The sequence below is a fragment of the Peromyscus eremicus genome, chromosome 4, assembly GCF_949786415.1.
Source record: "Peromyscus eremicus chromosome 4, PerEre_H2_v1, whole genome shotgun sequence".
NCBI classification, from domain to species: Eukaryota; Metazoa; Chordata; class Mammalia; order Rodentia; family Cricetidae; genus Peromyscus; species Peromyscus eremicus.
Genome location: NC_081419.1, coordinates 99,400,944 through 99,422,249, shown reverse-complemented (window position 1 = coordinate 99,422,249; position 21,306 = coordinate 99,400,944). Strand labels below are relative to the sequence as shown.

The window sequence follows — 21,306 nt, the reverse complement described above, 5'->3', positions numbered from 1 at the left end:
AGGAACTAACTTTTCTAAGGTTTGGGGTCTTCCTTTACAAGACAGGGATAGTTCCTGTCACCTCAATGTTTCAAGAATCAAGTGAGATGATGCACAAGCAGGGCACGCACTCACAAAGAGAATTTATATCCACATCTGCTTTAGGATGCCCTCAGAGTGCCCTACTTCAGTGGACTAGCTACCTGGGCACAGGGAAGATGAGACTGAGTGAGAAGTCTCCATGTGGTCCGGCATTGTCATCTGTTTTCTACCATTTTTTTCTCCAATTTTCAAAAATGTGGATCACTCTTCCTAACCTGTGATGTCTGCTCGCCTTCACTTTTATTCTTTCTCAGAGAGCCTTGGTCTGCCTAGTAACTGTTCCAGCAGCTCTTGCAAATGCTTCTACAGCTGCCGTGTTTTCTCTATTTTGAAAACATGGCACAGATTTGTGAAAAATTAAAGTTATTTCCTGACATTTGTTCTTTCCATTTAACTGTTCTGCAATGTCTCCCAGATATTTACAGTCATAGAATTTTAAAACTATTAGAAAGTGGGAGAGCATTTGGAAGCTGATGAGCCAGGCCGGGAGTGGTCTTGGGGCTTCTCAGGTCGGCAGTGACCCCGAGTCTAAGAAAACACAGAGCGAAGCACACAGTCAGGACCTTACTGATTTAGAAGCCACTTCCACCCATCTTTCTCTTTGCTGGAGACATCATCTACTTAGGTGTGTGCTATTTTTAAAAATGACTTAAGACAGTTCTGCTGACTCTGAGATCCGCTTCCTGCGTGATTCATTGTGGTTGTTAAGTGGCTATCCTGAAGGGCATTACCAACATGGCTTTTACTTCCTCCCAGTAGACTGCATATTCCCTCTAGAGACCTTTTTTATACGCTGAAATGGCATTGTAGGTATTTTTCCCTCTGAGAATTGAGACAATGAAAGCATATTTAATTATTAAGATCTTACCATTCATCAGCTTACTGTTTTCAATAAAAGCTGGAAATTCCAAGCACCCCTTTGCTTGTTTTCATGAAGTCAGCAACATATCTTTTTTTGAACTTAAGTTATTCCTAGGTTCCCTGCTTGAAAACCGTTTGCCCCATCTATTGATGAAATAATTTACATTTTTGCAGCATTATTCTGTAAGCTAGCTTGCATCACCCACATGCAAGCGAGCAACCAAAGAAAGGTCTCTGATCGACTCATTTTCTCATACACCTGAGTCTGCTCTACACAGGCCAGTCTTGATGCTACATCCCAGCTGCTGCTAGCTGCATGGCTGCACAGTTTCGTGCACATTTCAACCCAGCTCGGGGAGGCAGTTCCTAGACAGTTTTAAAGAACTTCTTAGTTGTGTTCTCTTTTATTTTTAATGATACAATCTGCCTCTGAATTTTCAGTCTTCACACCCTCCCCATGAGGACCAGAAAATGCAGATTTAATTGTTAAGCTCTACAGAGTGTATCATAGACCCCTTTTGAGGTCGCCTAAGACCATTGGGAAACACAGATAGGAGGATTCACAACAGCAGCAAAATTACAGTTATGAAGCAGCAACGAAAATTATTTGATGGTTGGGGGTCACCACAACCTGAGGCACTGTATTAAAGGGCCGCAGCATTAGGAAGGGTGAGCACCACTGCCTTAGAGAAAGGTATGACTAAGTGTTTGCCTCAGTGCTGGGCCCTAAGGAAGTCTTGTCTTCCAGTGGTTACCGTTCATTAATTTTAAATGCAATTGTTTCTCTTTTTAATAGGATACCACAGACTATGTTGCCTATGTAGCTAAAGATCCAGTCAACCAACGAGGTATGGAAAAGTAACTTCCAGTTTTTCATTAAGAACTGTTAAGTGTCCATTATAAAAGCCAATGGTTATTTCTAATGCACACAGTAATGAATGTCACACAGAGTAATGGTGTACTGTCACTGTAGTGTGATATTGAAGAAGTCTAAGAAAACTGTAAATTTGAATTGGAAATGAATGATCCTACCAGCAGAGAAAAGTGGAAAAATTCACGGGCAGTATTTAAAGCTCAGTCACTTGAGAGATTCACAAACTAAAAAGCTTATGTATTTACATACTCAGAAAAGAAGCTTTTTGTTATGGTAGCAGGGCTCCCATATCCCTGGATGATAAAGAAATTGCTCATAAAACTCAATGAGGCATTGGTGTGTGTGTGTGTGTGTGTGTGTGTGTGTGTGTGTGTGTGTGTCCCTATGCACTTGCTGCTGAAGAACCTGGAATGTTACTTTGAGTTAGAATATGGCTTCTTTTTTGAGACAAGCCTGGTCTTGAACTCACCATGTGGCTAAGGATAACTTTGAACTTCTGATCCTCCTGCTTTCACCTCCTGAGTGAGATTATAGGCATGCATTACCATGCCCAGCTTTCTGCAGAGCTGGGGCTAGAACTCGGGGGTTGGTGGGTGCTAGGCAAGTTCTGCTCTCCTTTAGGTCTCAGCTCCATCCAATGTTTCTTTTGAGAGGCCTTCGAGTGACAGCATCTCCTGCCTCTAGTCATGTGCTCCCGACGCCTACCACGAGCCACACTTCATTACTTGCTTTCCTCACATACTTGTTTGAATGTTTCGTGTCTTCTTTCTCTCAGGCTGAGATCTCCACGGAGGCAGGGACCTATCTGTCTCACTGTTGTTTCTCAGACTCTCTTCACAATGGCTCAGACATAAGTGATGCTCAGAAACAGTGATTTGAATGACTTAGTGGAAGAGTGAAAGTCTCATCCCAGGGTATAAGAAGGATGCCGAAGAAATGCATCTCCTGGCCATGCTTTGCATTAAAGGCCTGAGGTTCCTTAGAAGGTTGGACCTCTCTGGACAGATGTGGTTAGTCCTGTTTCTCATCCTTAACCTGGGGCATCCAGACTCCTCTTAGAGATGGGTTTAGGCCAGTTCCCCTTAAGTAGAAACTGAGAGTTGGAGAACTACTTCCCCGATAGTGATGGGATTTGTCCCCAAGTAATGGATTAAATTACCATGGAGTGATATTTGGGAACTGAAAGGTGGACATGTCCATGGCATATTGGGAAGCACATTGCAGAGTGCATATGGATGAAGGAAAACACTCTACCAGGGCAGATAGGAAAGAGCTAATAATAAGCAGGGTCTTGATTCCATGGGTAGATGGGTGGAGGTGCTGTTTGAAAGCAGAGGTCTAGAAAGACTGATCTGGCAGGCTGTAGTAGATGCATTTAGGGAGGAACTTGAAGCCATGGAAGCAATATGGTTGTCAGAGTGAAATTATGAGAAGCAGCCATCGGCACAGAGCTCGGCCCAGAACAGGCGCTTGGGAATTGCTTGCCGAGAAGGACATAGTCCTGAGGAGGTGGAAAGAGCAGGTGACCAACACTTCAGTCCATTGATACGGAGTCGCTCTGAGCAGCATCGTGTCGAGTGGATGATGGCCAGAGAAGAGTCAGGAAATGAAGGAGCAGAGCGCAGGAAAAGCTTCCAGCAAAGAGCCACCGACTAACTGCTTGCTGTACTTGGGAAGTCCTCTGAATAACATTTGTTTCTTACCACAAAAAGTACAGATGAGGAAGGAGGATCACTGCCCAGATGAGATCAGACTGAGCTACGCGCTGTGCTCCAGGCCAGTCTGAGACCCTGATACCCTGTTAAAAAGAGGATAAAGAACAGCATCTGGAATCCAGATGTGGATTCACTTTGGCATCTCTCACTGTCTTTGTTTTCTGTTGCTGTGATCAAGTACCCTACCAGAGCAACTTAAGGGAGAAAGGGTTCATCCTGGCTCACTGTTTAAGGGTGGCTGTCAAGGCAGGGAAGTCAAGGTATCATGAGCCTGAAACACCAAATCATGTCACATCCATCATCAGGAAGCAGAGAAAGGCGGACACATGCTTGCTGCTCAGTTCCCTTTCTCTCTGTATACCGTCCAGGATCCCAGCCTGGGATTGGCACCACCCATAGTGGGTGGATCTTCCCATCTCTCTTACTACAATCAAAGTAATTCCTTACAGGATGCCCAGAAGCCACCTGCCAGGTGGTTCTGCATTCTGTCAAGTTGATAGCTGACACGAACATCAGAGTCAATGGCCATCTGCAGACACGTTGTTGCTTTTGATTTTTTGAGTCAACTATAGTGAGGGTTCAAAGTTCAGAGTTAGGTGCTGGGGGTGAAGGCCATGTAATTGCAAATCATTCTTCTTGATTAATTAAGTGGAACAAGCAGAAAACGTTATGATACAGCGTGTTCGTGCAGAATGCTCCTTCTAGGCTGAGTGGCTCAGTAGAGCTGGGCTGCATGAAGGTAGCCCACAGCTAGTGGCCTGCGGGCTTTGAGAAGGTATTCTTGAGCACTGTTGACCGAGCTCATGGAGGGGTTTTCAGAAACAAACAGTACAGAGGGTTCATTTTTTTCTTTATGTGTCAGCTTGTTATACAGGTAATAAGAACTAGGCGAAGTCAGAAAGACTGGGTGGAATAGTAATGTTTCCCCCATTTCAGTGTGTGAGCTGATAGATTGATTCACATCCTCAAGCCTCAGTGTGTTGGCCTGTGTTTGTTTGTTTGTTGTATGTTCACATGCATGTGCCATGGTGGGCAGTGGGGGTCAGAGGACAATTAGTGACAGTCATTCTTTCCTTCTACCATATGGGCCCAGGAATCGAACTCAGATCATCATACTCGGCAGCAGGTGCCTTTACCTGCTGAAACATCTTGCCAGATATTAGTTGTCTTTTAAATTTAGCTTCTGGTGTTTTGGGATAAATAACAGAAAACACCTAGAAAACATAATTTTGTTTTTCTTTCTTCCTTCTTTCCTCGGGGAAACAGGCCTATCAAAACAGATAACTTAGAATCATAAGGTGATTTTCCTGGGTTTAAAAATTAGTTATTTCCCTATTCACCTGTTCCTCCCTTTCCAGTCCTATGTATCGGCAGAGAGAGGAACCACCACAGTTTTGAGTACAGAGAGAGAGAGAGAGAGAGAGAGAGAGAGAGAGAGAGAGAGAGAGAGAGATTAATTTCATCCTAATGCGCAAAGGGTGAGCTAGCTGACGTGGAAGAAAAGTATGGCTGGCAGAGACTCATCGTCTGTTGAGAGGGACAAAGATAACCTGTAGGATGTGCTTGGGAGAGGAGAGGTATCGAGAGACTAGAAGCTTAGGGTCTGTGTTCAGGATCTGTGCAGGTGAAAACACAGTGTAATGAGATAGCTGTGTGTGTGACTGGTGAAGGCATCCATAAAATTAGGATTTCAGAGACGAAAAAAGAACAGAAGCCAGGGAGCCACAGCTAGAAAGACAGGCCAGAAAAAGGAAAATGGAGGATGCTGATAGGTCCCCAGGTGCCAGCAAAGATTCTGAGCTTTATAAAAAGTATTATGTCTGGGCTGTGGAGGTGCACACCTTCAATCCCTGCACTCAGGAGGCAGAGGCAGGGGGATCTCTGTGAGTTCGAGGCCAGCCTGGTCTACAGTGCGAGTTCCAGGCCGTTGTCCTGCAATTGTAGTTTGATGCTTCTTGCAGTTGTATCTGTATAGTGATACTGGAGAGCAGAAAAGCAGTCTGGAATTGTAGATTCCAATTCAGGTAAGATCTCATTAGTCCTAGACAAGGTCGTTAATGGTCCAATGCCTCAAGGATGGAGGGACAGTTTGAACCAAATCTGTGGACTAATGGTATCTGATGAACCTTTACACAGAAGGGCTGATGAAGGAATGGGGGTGCATGTTCCCGAAGAGCTTGGGGAGATGTTGTATGCAGCCCAATAGCTCAGTGCCTGGCTCCCAGCTGCTCCCTGCTGACTAGCATCATCTAGCATGAGCTGTTGGGAAGTTGCCACTAAGGAGGTGTGTAGCTAAAGTTTTCTTCAGTCCTGCCCAGCCCCACGGACCCTGTAGCCACGTATAAAATAATCACTCAGAAGCTTATATTAATTAAAGATGTATGGCCTTTTGGCTCAGGCTTCTTGCTATCTAGTTCTTATATCTTAAATTAACCCATTTCTATAAATCTATACTTTGCCACATGGCTCATGGCTCACCGGTATCTTTACATCTTACTTCACACAGCAGCAGCTGACAGCGTCTCCTCTGTTCTGCCTTTCTCCTTCCTCTTCTCTAGTTAGAATGCCCCGCCTAACCCTATTCTGCCTCACCGTTGGCCAAACAGCTTTATTTATCAACCAATCGGAGCAACATATTTTCACAGTATACAAAAAGACATTCCCCCATCAGGAACACAAGAGTTATAGATGTCATATTTCATCTTTACATTTCTACTATTGGGAAATGGCAAGTGTGGTTTAGAGAAGCAGTTCATTTTGAGTCTAGCCGAGAAGAGCACAGATCCAAATATTCTGCAGAGCTGTTTGGCAATTTGCATCAAAAGTCTATTGCCCCAACTGACCTTTAAACCAGCAGTTTCATAGGGTGTGCACAAAGATCAAGCAATTAAAATCACTATCGTGTAATGTTTATATGTTAAGACAAATATTATTTCAGTATTCACTATCAAAAATTAAATCAGCCGGGTGATGGTGGTGCATGCCTTTAATCCTAGCACTCAGGAGGCAGAGGCAGGCGGATCTCTGTGAGTTCAAGGCCAGCCTGGGCTACAGAATGAGTTCCAGGACAGGCTCCAAAGCTACACAGAGAAACCCTGTCTCAAAACAAAAAACAAACAAAAAACCAAAAAAAAAAAAAGAAGAAGAAAAATGAAATCAATCCGTAGCATGTATAACAAGACAGTAATCAAAACCATTTTAGAAGAATGAGTAACGACATGGGCAAAACATCCACTATGCTATTGAGTGCGCAAAGCAGAATATGAGCACTCTGTATATTGTGACCCCAGGTGGTTTTTGAGTGGGACTTACACAGAAAACAACAACAAAATGAAAGACCTGTGTCAACTTGCTAATAGTGACTGTCCCTGAGATTTGGGGTGATTTCAACTTCCTTTTGGTGCCTTTTTATTTTCCACAATTCTTAAAATGAATATTTATTATATATATTAAATGTCCCAACTCCTTGAATAAAAATAGCGGAATCAGAAAGGTGACATAAAATTATCCAGTAAGTTAGAGTTATTCTGAGAGAAGGACAGTTCTCCTGTCCAGGTGTTAGTAGCGACAGGGAGCCCCTTTCATAGGCTGTTAGTTTAAAACAGACTCTGAAATTCAAAGACCATTTTATTAAAACCCAAGAGAATAACCACAGGACAGACAGGCTGTAAATCCCGGCAGCTGCCTGGAAGAGGAGGTGGAGCAGATCAAGAGAGCCAGTCTTTGAATTCGGGTCAGCAATGGGAGTCTGCAAGCAGCTGTAGAAGTGGGATTATGGAGTCTTCACAGAACACAGTGAGAAAGCCCAGATATGCCAAATACGCCAAAGATTTTGGTCGGTATCTGGTGAAGAGATAGAAAGTGGGGGAAAGAAAAGTTAAGCTTTTTAGGTAGAACTCAGAAAAGCAGAATGCTTAGCAATGACGATCTGCGAACATCTGCATGGAAGGAGAGACTTCTGGGGGCCACAAGCACATTATTTTTTGAGGGAGAAATCATCCCCTCTATCTGCTCAGCTTATCTCCCACTTTCCTGAGGGTTGGTCTCCTGGCCAGGTGATCCATAGGCCCACTTGGATTCAGTAGTATACAATGCTCTAATCTTTGGGGTGTCTGGAAATGTCATGTGTCCTCCCAGGGCCAGATTCTGTTCCTCGGACCAGGAGGAAATACCTTTCCCCTCATGGGCCTCAATAAAGCCCCTATACCTCCACCTTTTCACCTGGTAAATGGGAGGAGGTGGGGCCCAAAACTGACCATGAGGTAGGCATCTGGCCTTATGGCCTCCAAGCCTGCTGATACCCATCAAGTGCCTAATGCCAGGAGCAGGTCTTGAGGGATGTGAGATGAGCCAGAGGCAGGGGAGGGAGAAATAGAGAGAGAAGAGGAGTGTACTGGCTGGTGTTGTGTGTCGACATCCGAGAGGAAGGAGCCTCAGTTGAGGAAATGCCTCCAGGAGATCCAGCTGTAAGGCATTTTCTCAATTAGTGATCAATGGGGGAGGGCCCAGCCCATGGTGCGTAGTGCTATCCCTGGGCTGCTGGTCCTGGGTTCTATAAGAAAGCAGGCTGAGCAAGCCATGAGGAGCAAGCCAGTAAACAGCTCCCCTCCATGGTCTCTGTGTCATCAGCTCCTGCCTCCAGGTTCCTGCCGTTTGAGTTCCTGTCCTGACTTCCTTCAACAACAAACAGTGATATGGAAGTGTAAGCCAAATAAACCCTTTCCTCTCCAACTTGCGTTTTGGTCACCATGTTTTGTCACAGCAATAGAAACCCTAACTAAGACGAGGTGGACGAGAAGGGAGGAAGACAGGAAGCGGAAACAAGAGCCAGCTGCAGGGGCAGGTTTGGGAAAAACGAGAACTTCTTAGCTGAGAGTAAGATCACCAACAGAGGAATCCAGAATGGAGAGGACGAAGGCTCTCAGAGAGTGGAGAAGTCAGAGGAGACACGACATGAGGAGAAGGGGAGGAAGTTGCATAAGAATGGCCTACTTAGGAGGAATAGCACTTTGTCCTGGAAAAGACACCAGGGATGGTCACCACTGAGAGGTAGGGGCTGAAGAGAAGAGAGCACCATTCAGTCCAGCAGAGAGCAGACAGACGAGGCGACCTTAGAAAGGCAGGAGCATGGGCAAGGGTGAGGGGGAAGTATGGCTGGCCGGAAGTGGAGGTGGGCACAGGAGAACAGGCTTCCTGCTAATAATCCTCCATGTGCAGCCCCGGATACCTAGTTCAACTTTTGCACCCAGATCAAGCTATTCTCACATTTTCCTATCTTGGCTAGGGCCCTTTCATGAACTCTTCAGTTTATGAAAGGCCTTCTTTGTAGAGAAGGCAAGTTCCAGTCAAAACGTCAGTGGCAAGGCCAGCCTTCTCCTGTGGTGGCTGGGAGAGTCCGTGCTGTCCTCAGCTCTCCAAAGTTGTGGTAGGCTAAGGAGGTTTGTCTCAACTTAGTCTAAAAAGAGGCTCCCGTTTACCTGGACTAGTTGTGTATAGGGAAGCCATGGGCTGAATACTGAAGGAGAATCGTAAAACCAAAGCCATCACCAAAGAAAACCAACCTAAACGGACCCGCTAACTTACGTCTGTGGTTAGAAAGTACACAGGCTGATGATGTCTGTGAATCTACTGTCCTCTTTTGAGTCAGTTGCTTCGGAAGGCATGTACTGCATTTGCATCCCACAGCACCATCTGGTGGATGATCTGAGCCACTGACCTATGGACTATCGTTTTCAAGATCTAATTCTAGACAAATGTTGGTCTTTATGAAAAACAAACACAGGGCTAGCTGAGAGCAGTGGTCCACACCTTCAATATCAGCACCCAGGAGGCAGAGGCAGGTGGATCTCTGTGAGTGGAGGCCAGCCTGGTCTACAGAGTGAGTTCCAGGACAACCAGGGGTATGGAGTGAGATCCTAGAGGAGGTGTGTCACAGGGGTGGGCTTTGAGGTTTCAGAAACTCACATCGTTCCCAGTTCTCTCTCTCCCTCATGCTGTGGATCAAGATGCAGTCCTTCAGCTAACTGTATCATTGCTGAGCCTGCCTCCCTGCTGCCACACTCCTAGTCTCGAGGTCACAGACTCATCCTCTGAGGAACTTAAAGAAACAAAACCCTTTTTTGTTTGCTGTTTGTTTGTTTTTTCGAGACAGGGTTTCTCTGTGTAACAGCTCTGACTGACGTGGACTCGCTCTGTGGACCAGGCTGGCCTTGAACTCACTGAGACCACCTGCCTCTGCCTCCCGAGTGCTATGATCAAAGGCATGCGCCACCACTGCCGGGCTCCTATGACTCTTTCTAACTCTTACTGATATACACAGGCAGAACTGTGGGCTTGGCAAAGAAACCAGGTCTGCACTAATTCCAGATGTGGACAGTAAAGCACAGACTGCCATGGCTATTTTGATGTCACCAAGAGTCACTCTCTGCTTGGGAATATGGAACTTCTTATGTGTTCATCTTTCTTCCTTTGCCTGGTAGCTGCAGAGGGGGTGGATCCTGAGCAAGCATTCTAGCTTGGCATTTTTTGTATATGATTTGAAGTCTACTCCTGTGCTGCTGGCCTGTGATCAAAGAGACAGTTCACAGAGTTGTGCTGTCAGAATAGGGGTGTTTCCCAAGGGGAGGTTGAGGCATAGCACCTGTCAGGGCCAGCCTGCCATCCAGTGCCATTTTTATGGACAGAGACAGGTACCCTTGCTTTTTGTCCTTTTTCCTTTTCTTTCTTTTCTTTATTCTATTCAATCTTCTTAAAAAGTAATAGGCCTGCAACAGGGTTATCAAAGCAAAGCAGAAAATTATTTTGGAGAATCTGCCTATGGACAGACAAAATCCAAATCTCTAGGCATTCAAGTCAGAGAAGCTGGGAAAAACCAAAACCAAAACCAAAACAAAACAAAACAAAAAAACCCAGAGCACCTTAGAGTATGCTCAAGTGGCTAAGGATGTATCTTAGTTAAGGTTTTTATTGCTGTGAAGAGACACCATGACCACAGCAACTCTCATAAAGAAAACATTCAATTGTGGTTGCTCACTTCCAGTTTCAGAGGTTCAGTCCATCGTCATGACAGGGAACATGGCAGCATGCAGACAGATGTAGTACTGCAGTAGCTGAAAGTCCTCCATCTTTCAGGCAACAGGAAGTTGACTGACAGTCACACTGAGGGAAACTTGAGCAAAAGAAACCTTGAAGCCCGCCCCCACAGTGACACACTTCCTCCAACAAGACCACACCCACTCCAACAAGATCACACCTACTCCAACAAGGCCACACCTCCTAATAGTGCCCCTCCCTTTGGGGGCCATTTTCTTCAAACCACCACAGGATGGTAATTGGCTTTAATTCTTCCTGTGTGCTCAACTTGCTTGTCCTGTTCCTTAGAGAGCTAAAGCTACTATGAACAAGAAAAGCCAGACTTTCTCTAAAGTAAGCAGATCACCCACCCTATTGTCCTTGCAAGTGAGGCCCTCACCATGGAGTAGTGTCATAATTACTTTTCTATTGCTGTGACAAAACACCACAACTTCAGCATCTTATGAAGGATTTATAGTTTCAGAGGGTGAAACCATGATCATCATGGTGGGAAGCATGGCATCAAGCAGGCAGGCCTGGCACTGGAGCAGTAGTTGAGAGCTCACATTTTGATCCACAAGCACATAACAGAGAGCACACCGGGATGGCAGGGGCTTTTGAAACCTCCAAGCCCACCGCCAGGGGCACACCTCCCATAACAAGGCCACACCTCCTAATCCTTCCCAAAGAGTTCCATCAACTCAGGACCAATCGTTAAAGTACATGAGCTTGTGGGGGCCATTCTCATTCAAGCCACACAAGCAGCATGTCCAGGGTTACACAGATGATTGTATAACTGGAATTGGAACTCGGCTCGAAATCTTTTTCACAGAGAGAGCACTTCCAGTTTCTCCTCCTCTACTTCTCTCAGCAGAAGCCAGTGTTGTCTGCTTACGTATTTGTGCTGGAATCTCCTGCCTCTCTCTCTGTCTTCCTGAGTTTTACCTCTTGACATCTTTTCAACCGAAGGAAAAAAGTTACAATTGTTGGTTCTACTTTGGTATCATTCTCATTTTGATTTCATTTTTAATTAGGCCACAGATGTATGAGATTAGAAATGAACAAACAAGAAAACCTCAAGTAAATGGCCTTTTTCTATAATGTGGCCGAACTTGTCTTGCTGTAGCTGGAGAACACACCTCTAAGGGTACTCGGCACTTCTTGGTATATGAGACTACCTGCAGGGAGAGACTTTTCTTTCCTCAGGCAATCAAAGCAAATATCTATCACTCAGTTCTTACTTCAGGAAACTCCACAACTGTTTCTCACAACAGTGAGACTGATGTGATGAACCAAATATTCATTCAATAAAATATTCTTAAAACCACTTCTCTGTGTTTTTTACCCTGTAGAGAAAATTTAGGGGCAATATAAAATGACAGTCTAAAGAGAGACAAAACATTTTCTGTTTGTAGAAGTGATGTAAATTTAAAGATATTTGAGTTTTCAAAAATTATAATTAGCTCCTGTCTGTTTCAGGATCTGAGAGCACATTCCTTCTGAAGGTGTTCAGAGACATACATCTTTTCAATAAAGGTGTGAAAAGATAATTATGTGTTTTTTCTCAATTGTGGGTACCGAGATTCTCTACAGATACATAAAACCTTTACACATGTACACATACCCACACACCTGCACACACACACACACACACACACACACACACACACACACACACGACATGAAGGCAAAGGGAGTCTGAGGGAAGGGATGAGACCTGGAGAGGAGCAGAGAAGGAGGGAAGAGGAATGCATGACTCTGGTCAAATTACATGGTGCACTTGAAAGCCGTGGATGAAACCCAACACTACGCACAATGAACGCACACTGCTAAAAACCCTGAAAGAGATTCAGACAAAAGGTACAAGTTAGTAAAATCATTCGTCCAATAGTCAGGTTAATCCTGGAATGAGACTCTGGGAGACCCCTTGGGTTGTTGTCAAGCTGAAGAAACCCTGTTACAGGGCCTATTATCAGTCGCTGTCAGCTCTGAGGGTTCTGTCAGGGGTGTGAATGGCTTTCTACATTCACATAGCTGATGTCTCTCCCAAGACTCAGGCCGCAGGTTAGAACTGTTAAGGTCTCACAAAAGCAGGCCTCCCTCCTTCCTCAGATTCCCTTGTGACGAATTTGTTCCAGTGACAAAGTCACAATAAGGAACGTCCCAATGGTTTCCCCAGTACTTCGTCTAATTCCCTATGTGCTCTCTTTAGCCTCCCCACTTTTCTGACTCTAAGAAAATAATAGCTCACTTAAAACAGCAACAACAGTCTCACATATATTGAACTACTATCAAACTTTCCCTCATGCCTCTATCCTTTAAAGTATCCAAATATTCTGCTTTATTACCTTTTATTTCTCATAGGGCTTATTACGCCTATCTTTGTTAACCTTCTTGTTATTATTGCTTCTGTCTATAAATTATCCCAAGTATTCTTCCTAGTCATCCTTAGAAAACTTCAGTCAATTAACTCTCCATATTGCAACGCCCTAAGCATGACACCATACTCTAACCAAGTCAAGAGTGACATTCCAGCTGGGTACCATTGATGCAGTTTCAGCACCTGGGCATGGAGGCAAGGAAGATCAGGAGTTCTAGGTTAGCTACGGAAAGGTGGTAGCTAGCCTGGGCTACATGAGACAAGAAGAAGGCAGTTGCATATGGCAACATAGTAGCAACCGATTTATTAATGGTGACATGCGGTTAACTGCCTCTACCTTGTTTATTTAACATGTGAAAATTAGCCTTAGTAGCTGCTTCTGTGAGAATACATCCAGTGAACCTGTTAGTGTCTGGCAATGACAGCTTCACCAAATCTGGAACTTCAGTCTTACTGCAAAGTTCTTAAGAGGGGTTTCAGTAAGGCTCCCCATCTGTGTCACTGGTTTAGGGCAGCAATGACAGGGTGAAGGGTGAGTGGAGGAAGGGTCTCCTCATCTGTGTCCTGACAGCCGCTCATTTAGGGGATAGGTTTGGAAATTGCTCTTTGCTCCTGACTTCTGTGATCTACCACACAACACGAGGCCTCAAACTTGTGTGACTGCTTCCGGTGTGACAGCTGCGCTTCTCACCTCCTGCGTTGAGTTGAAGAGCTAGCACGTAACTGGTAGTACCATCATTCAGTCACGATGCTCTTCCAGGCCCAGAGTGATGGCTCAGTGGGTAAGGACACCTGCCACCAAGCCTGAGTTTGGTCCCGGGGACTCACATGGTGGAAGGAGTGAACAGACTTTCACAAGTTGTCCTTAGAGCTACACACACACACACACACACACACACACACACAATTAAAAAATTGTAAAAAAATTTTTAAGATGATCTTACTAAAATGTGAGCCCTAAATATCTGCCTTGAGACCAAAATTTCTAAGTTTTTAGATATGTAGATTGTGAATATTTTTCTCTCTGATTGCCATGGAATATGAAGTTTGATTATGCCATTTTAGAGATGATTTTGTAAGCCTGATTTTTTTTAATATAACTACAAATTCGTGTTCTGGAACTATTTTGACTTTGTCTAACATTCTCATGATACTTTTCGTGTGTCTCCTCACAGCATGCCACATCCTGGAATGTCACAGTGGAATGGCCCAAGATGTCATAAGCACCATAGGGCAGGCCTTTGAACTCCGATTCAAACAGTACTTGAAAAATCCTTCCTTGAACACTTGGGAAAGGTCAGTCAGGAGTTCCGTAATTATTTAACTTCCTTTCTTTCTGAATATTTGAAACGTTTCTATGATGGTGGGGCATAGGGGGCACACCTTTGATCTCAGCACTTGGGAGGCAGAGGCAGGTGCTTCTCTGTGAGTCCGAGGTCAACCTGGTCTACACAGCAAGTTCTAGGCCAGTCAAGGCTACATGGTGAGGCCCTGTCTAAAAACAAAACACCAAAACACTTACTATGATGTTTTGAAGTTTACTAATGAGATGAATATTTTTTCTTACAAGTAACAGTTTCAGTACAAAAATAAGAGCTATTTACTTTTCTTCCACTCACGTTTATTCAGACATTCTTCTGACACTAAAGTGGGAAGGAATCAACTGTGTTTCTCCAGGGTTACACAAGCTGTGGACTGCATGGAGTTCTAAAATAACCAACATTAACAAGCTCCTCTGATTTTCTTTAATCCTGGATCTTGTGCGTATTAGTAAAAACCAAACCAAAACTGAAGAGTGAAACAGAAAGAATCAAAGATCTCGGCGGGAATCTGTTAGTTGCCGGTAGGCATTATAACTGGCTGTAGTCTAGGGGTGAAGCAGATGTGACCCAAGAAGCTGGTGTCTGAGGCCATGAAAGCTGATCTTTTCAGGCCACCACCTGCCACCAAGTTCATGCTCAAGAAATTAAATCCTTGGGTATTTTTAAATGTGCCCTTCCCCAAATTGTCATCCTGTGTGTCAACAAGCATTGAGTTTGGAGATGCCTCTTTATGAGGTAGATCATCCAGGGCAACAGAGGAAAGGGTCACCCTTGATGCTGACTTTTACCCAGAATCCTACATGGTCATGGGGATTGGTAGGTTAGCTCATTCTAAAAAGACTTGATTTGGCTTGGAAAGATGGCTCAGTGGGTAAAAGCGCTCGGCACTCAAGCCTGATGACCTGAGTTCTGATCCCAAGAGACCAAGTAAGAAGATGGCCCTGGGGCACGCACCTGCCATCCTGGAACTCCTATGGTGAGATGAGAAGTGGAATCAGGAGAAGCTCGCCTGGAGTCCACAGTGAAGCAGCAGAAATAAGAACTGTTCCCCCAAAACAAGGATGAAGGCAGAGCTGACTTCCCATATGCATGCCACGGCACACACACGCCTGCACTCAATCACATCGCCCTTCACAGGCATGCAAAATCACAAAGAGATTTGATTTGACTTATTCTTTTTATAAGAAACTTTTGTTAATTCCAATTTGGAAGAAAAGCCTATGTGTTTCTTTTTTATCCTGTTTCAATTTTTAGAACAATTACATGTTTATAGAATTCTCCCACTTGCCACATGTGACTCTACTAGTTCTCTATGAAAACCACACTTGTCTAGATTTGGGCAGGCAAGATAGCTGCCACAGATCTCTTATTCTATTTCATCTTAGTTTAGTGAACTAGGCTAGGCCCTCTACCCAAAGGACAATATATAGATTTTCTTTGACCAAAACATTTCCAAAATGAAGCAATTGGAGTGAGCCAGAGATACTCAAGAAGACTTTACATTTTTGTGATGCTGTGTTGAAACAGCCTTCCATCCAGGCAAGGCATTGTTTACTATCAATATTATTACTACTGGAGAGAAACGCAAAAGTCTCACCCTTGATACTCTTCGCTGGCTTCCTCCATTTAGATTATCTACAGACTTCTAAACAATTCAGCACGGCAGTCCAGATGTCTGACATTGCTTAATCGCAGCAATAAACTTAAAACTCAAATACATAGTTTCTCAGGATGATTTGCTTGGCTCTGATCTCTTTGTATCCCCTATAGCCTTTGAATCCCAACCCAGCCTCCTGGGACTTCTTTTTCCCCCTTACAGCGAGGAGGTACATGTTGAAGGCACATCTGAAGACAGAGATCATGACTATTACAACGCAATTCCAGGGAAGCAGCCACCTGCAGGCGGCATTTCGGATGTGCGGATCAAAGTTCAAGCTACAGACCAAATGGCTTACTGCCCTATCCGGTGTGAAAAGTTGTGCTATTTAGTAAGTGATGTTTTATTGTTACTGGTACCAGAGACATGATTCTGTTCTTACCACTAGAGCCCTCGATTTGAGGATTTTTTTCAAAAGTGAGTTTAGTGAAAGTACCCTCTTCCTCAAAAGCAGGGTGATCTACAGTCTACACTGGATTGTTTTTACTCCCAGTACCTACCCACAGCTTCCGCAGATGACGTCATATCTGTCTTCACTAGGAAGACTAAAACTGTCCAATGCATAACTCTCATCTTTATCTTTCCTCATTCCCCAGTCTTCCCATGCTCCCGCTTCTCTTCCTGAGCCACTGTGTCCAAATATGACCCTCCCCTGCGCTGACACACCCCTCCTGCCAGCCCTTTGCCCTCGTTCTGCCCAGTCTCTGTCTCAAAGTCACCCCATCGGTTCTCTCTCTTCTGCCTGTGGATAAGCTTTGGCCACTGCAAACCAACCAACACTGGCTCACCTCCTCTCACTCCCGCTTCTAAGGACCACCGTCTTCATCCTTGCTGTCACATGGACACTGACTTTGAGACCCTAACTCTGCCTGACAACCTGATGTAAATGGCTTACAATGGCCCCTAGTGACTTACTTGCTAAATGGCCTTCTCCTGCATCTTTAAGGCTGGCACCTATTGGATGCTGTTCCGAGAGTCCTCTTCTGTTGGCTTCGTAAACATCATTTTCATCTTGGTCCTCCCTTATTGAGCCTTTCATTTCTGGTCCCGTGTCGTCTCTCTGTCTGACATTTTCACTGTAGTTGAAAGAATCCTGACGGTGAACACTCACATGTGTAACATTTATCATCCATGATCCATCTTGACATTGGTTTTTGCGTATTTGTTGTGTGTAGATATGTACATATATGTGTAATGGTATGTCTGTGAGCACACATGGAGGCCAGAGGTTGATGTCCAGCACTCCTCACTGTATTTACTGGGGCAGGGTCTTTTACTGAACCCAGGGCTTGCCTGTTCAGCTAGTCAAGCACCCAGCTTGTTGAATGGATTCTCTTTTCCTTCTTCATGTGTTGGGATGGCCAGGAGCTGTCTGGTATTTACATGGGTGCTAGAGACCTGGACCACAGTCCTCAGGCTTCTCTGGAAAGCTTTCTATCCACAGAGCTACGCCTCCGCCTTTTTCTGATGCTTTCAAAGGCAAGTTGGTCTTTCCCTTTTCTATCATGTTTTCTTCCATTTCCCCCTTGAAAACCCAGCCCTACTTGCCACCATGTAAGCATTTCCATGGCTCCTCCTGGGCTTAGATCTTGCCTCTAGCCCGAGTATACATCGGTCCTCTACCTTTTCTGCCATTCAGCCCTTACCTCTCTCTTCAACTCCAATACCAAACTGTGTAGCCCTGGCTTGAACTCACTGAAATCCACCTGCCTCTGCCTCATGAGTGCAGGGGTTAAAGGCACACTCGTGCCATACTCCATTCCCCGAGTCATGTTTATTCATTCTACTGCCCCTCTTCTTCTCATCAATAGACTTTGTCTTTTCTTACATTTTGGAGTCCATACCAACTTGTGTCCAGTATCCAGGTTTCCACCATGGGAATATCCTTTTTATCCACTTAGACTTTACTGAACCTTATCAAGTTCTGGTCCTACTTGCCTAAATGATTCTGAAAGCCACATGCCTGTCACTTATTTCATGACCTCAGATCATCTTACATGCTGTCGTCAGATAAGTCTATAAGTCTATTCACTTATTTTAATTTTAAAAATTGTGTGTGTGTGTGTGTGTGCGCACATTCATGTGTGAGGGTATTGCATGCTGCAGCATGCATGTAGAGGTCAAAGGACAATCTGAGGGTGAGTCCTTGTCTTCTACTTTGCTGAGACAGGGTGTCTTTTGTTTTATTTGGCTTTATACCACAAGCTAGATGTTCTGGCAGGCTCTGGGCATTCACCCATCTCTGCCTCCCATTTTTCCACACATGCACGGGGATTACAGGGTTCTACTGCATAGGACTTTGCATGGACTCTGAGAATCTAAACTCCAGCCTTCACAACTTACACAGCATTGAGCCCTCACCTCTCTAGCCCCAGATAAATCTTTCTAAAGCATGCACACTGCACTTTCCCAAGGCATCCCCACATCTTCATTCCATTGACGAAGAGTATACATGTAAAGATGAGGATGACTGAAGCCCTCTAATTGGCTGAGGTTTGCAAGAGTGACAAGTGAGTCTAGCAGAAACCTCAGTAGAGGAGGGTTCTAGTTTGTCATCTCAAAACGAGGCAGAGATTGGGATGGCTCAGTTTGTAAAGCGCTTGCAGTACAAGCATGAGGACCTGACCTTAACCCCCCGAAACCCACATTAAAAGAGAAAGTCAGGCGAGGTGGCCTGTGCTGACAGTCCCAGTACTGCAGGGGGCAAGAGACAGTGAACTGGGGCTCTCCAGCTAGCCAGCGAGCCTGGCCTCGTCAGTGAGGCCCCTGGTTCCAGTGAGAGACCGAGTCTCAAAAAACCAAGTGGACAGCTCCCAAAGAAGGACACCCAAGATCGTCTTGTGTCTTCCATACTTATGTGAACACACACTCACAAACACATCCACAAACATCCACACAAATGAATTAAACATCACTTTCTAGCTGAGACTTTGAGTGCTGGAATGTGACTTCTGGAGCAGAGGGGCTCTCAAGACACAGGATGTGGACAGCTCTTTTGACACTGCCCCCCCCCCATCAGATTCACCTCTGCAGCTAACTCCAAAAGGAAACCCATCAAGTAAGAGATTCTCTGTTCCCAGCTTGTCAGACTTCTCTGCCAGAAAGGGAAGTGGCCTGCTATACTTTCTTGAGAGCTCTCTTTTTCTTTGTGAACTTTATGAATGTGTCCTCTTGATAAACATCCTGCAATCTGTTGTTTGTGCAGCCCGGGAACTCTAAGTGCAGCGGTGTGTACGAGAACTGTATGGGACAGAGCGGATCAATAGGTAGGTACAAGGCCGTCCCAGCCGCCACTCCAACTCCTTTTAAGTCATATGAATGTGTGGGCTCCTGCTCCTAAATGGCAGACATGAGACTAAGCATGCACTCTTTGGGCTGCGTGCTTCCCAGAGTAGCCAGAATGTCATCGTGTATCATTCAACAGCTTCACGCTTCTCCCTTGATCTCATGTGATTCCCCAACCTGGGGGCTGCACCTCTGGGGTTTTGCACTGTTTTGACATCATGAAAACTGTCACTGGAAAGGGATGTCTTTTGTGCAAAGCTCAAGGAAGTTCCACTCCAAAGACTAGGTGATGAATTAGTATGGAAACAGATGCCGATTCCACTGTGATTAAGATGTAACCTGTGTTCTGGTTTGGCAGAGGGAACCGGGGAGATGACTGAGATGTGAGTGCATCAATAATCCCCCACCATAACCTTGCCCAGGAGCTCTGTGCTCACCACTGTGTGTGCTCACGGCTACAGGACAGACTTGCCTGTTACACAAACGCAAGGCTTCAACTGTCATGTTAGAAATGTGTTTATAAAAGCAGTTGTACTGCCAGCTAGTGGCTTCATTCTTATTAACTATCAGAACTATTTATTTATTTAGGAAGGTAAGTCTTACAGGGTTAGGTGGGGAAGGAATTAGATAACTTTTAAGGACTCAGCAGACCGTTTATCACCTTTCATATCTATTTTTACCAGTATAGCCTACTGACCATTTTTATACAATTGGAGACATGTGAAGGTCTTTTGTTTATAGTATATCTCTGATTATCATCATTCTACACGTTGCACCAAAAGATTTGTGAGCTAAGGCAGCATTTTAACCTTCTAAAAACATAGTTCCTTTTGATATAAATTAAAATTCCATAGTGGTACTTGCCTTAAATCCCAGCACTCCAGAGTCAGAGGCAGGCAGAGCTCTATGCGTTCAAGGCCAGCCTGGTATACATAGCAATTTTAGGCCAGCCAGGGTTACATAGTGAGACTATGTCTGATAAAAAAATTTGTCCATGAAATTCCTTATAGTCAAATAAAACCCTAGGTTAATTACTTCTCAGCCTTCTGGCTGAGATCAAATGTAAAACTCTAAACTAATTCTCAGTTATATGGCTGAAAAATGAAACGAACTGACGCTAAATGCAAGTACCTCTGAAATCATGCTCTCTTGGAACCATAACTCTTCCTTTTCCTCCTCCTGGGAATTCCCACTTGATTTAGCAACGGGATGGACCTTGACCACTCTGCGGTTCTCTCAGCATGTTCTCCAGGGCTGAAGTTGACTTGTTCTGTGTCTCATGTAGTCTGTATTTACTCAACAATCTCCCCAGTGATATGTATTGAGGCCTCTTGGAGCATTTAATTATAAAAGTAGATGTTCATCTCCATTTCAGCTCCCGATAATTTTGAGTATGGGAAGAATTAGAATTTGGGGCGTAAGTCTAACCTGGTTAAGTCATTATCGTTTCTAAGCTCATAATGATGCTGAGAGAGAGCTTGCCCTACCAGTAGAAACATCGTCTTCAGGCCTTGACTGCTTGCAGTTGCTTTTTATTTGTGAAATAAGTTTAAAGTAGGCACCCCAACCCTACCTCCACTTGACCAAGCAAGCAGTCATATGTCACAGAATGCACAAATAGGATGCCCTGGTGGCCCCTCCCTCTGTAGAGACCGGACTCTCCCTTGGGATTTCCTACATACAAAGTGTAACCCTGGCGAGATGACAGGAACAGCTGACAGACAGCAACAGGGAACAAGGAGCAGCATTAAGAGTGTAGTTGTGCCGGGCGGTGGTGGCGCATACCTTTAATCCCAGCACTCAGGAGGCAGAGGCAGGCGAATCTCTGTGAGTTTGAGGCCAGCCTGGGCTACCAAGTGAGTTCCAGGAGAGGCACAAAGCTACGCAGAGAAACCCTGTCTCGAAAAACAAAACAAAACAAAACAAAACAAAAAGAGTGTAGTCGTACCGCCGGGCCTCTCTCTTCACCATCGTGTGAAATCTGGTGTGAGCTTGTCCTGTTTGGACCACATCAAAGGGGTTGCATGACCAAAGCAATAGAAGAAAAATGCTGTTTTACA

At 44.7% G+C, this 21,306-nt stretch overlaps 1 protein-coding gene across 1 annotated transcript in view; it reads left to right on the top strand.

The window, feature by feature from the left end:
• Shc4 (SHC adaptor protein 4) overlaps positions 1-21,306 on the top strand; it is a 96,523-nt gene that overhangs the window by 60,914 nt on the left and 14,303 nt on the right. The window contains exons 6-9 of the mRNA XM_059261307.1: positions 1,739-1,790; positions 14,158-14,278; positions 16,124-16,292; positions 19,167-19,227. Of these exons, the coding sequence (XP_059117290.1) occupies positions 1,739-1,790; positions 14,158-14,278; positions 16,124-16,292; positions 19,167-19,227 (403 nt within the window). The remainder of the gene's footprint in view (positions 1-1,738; positions 1,791-14,157; positions 14,279-16,123; positions 16,293-19,166; positions 19,228-21,306) is intronic.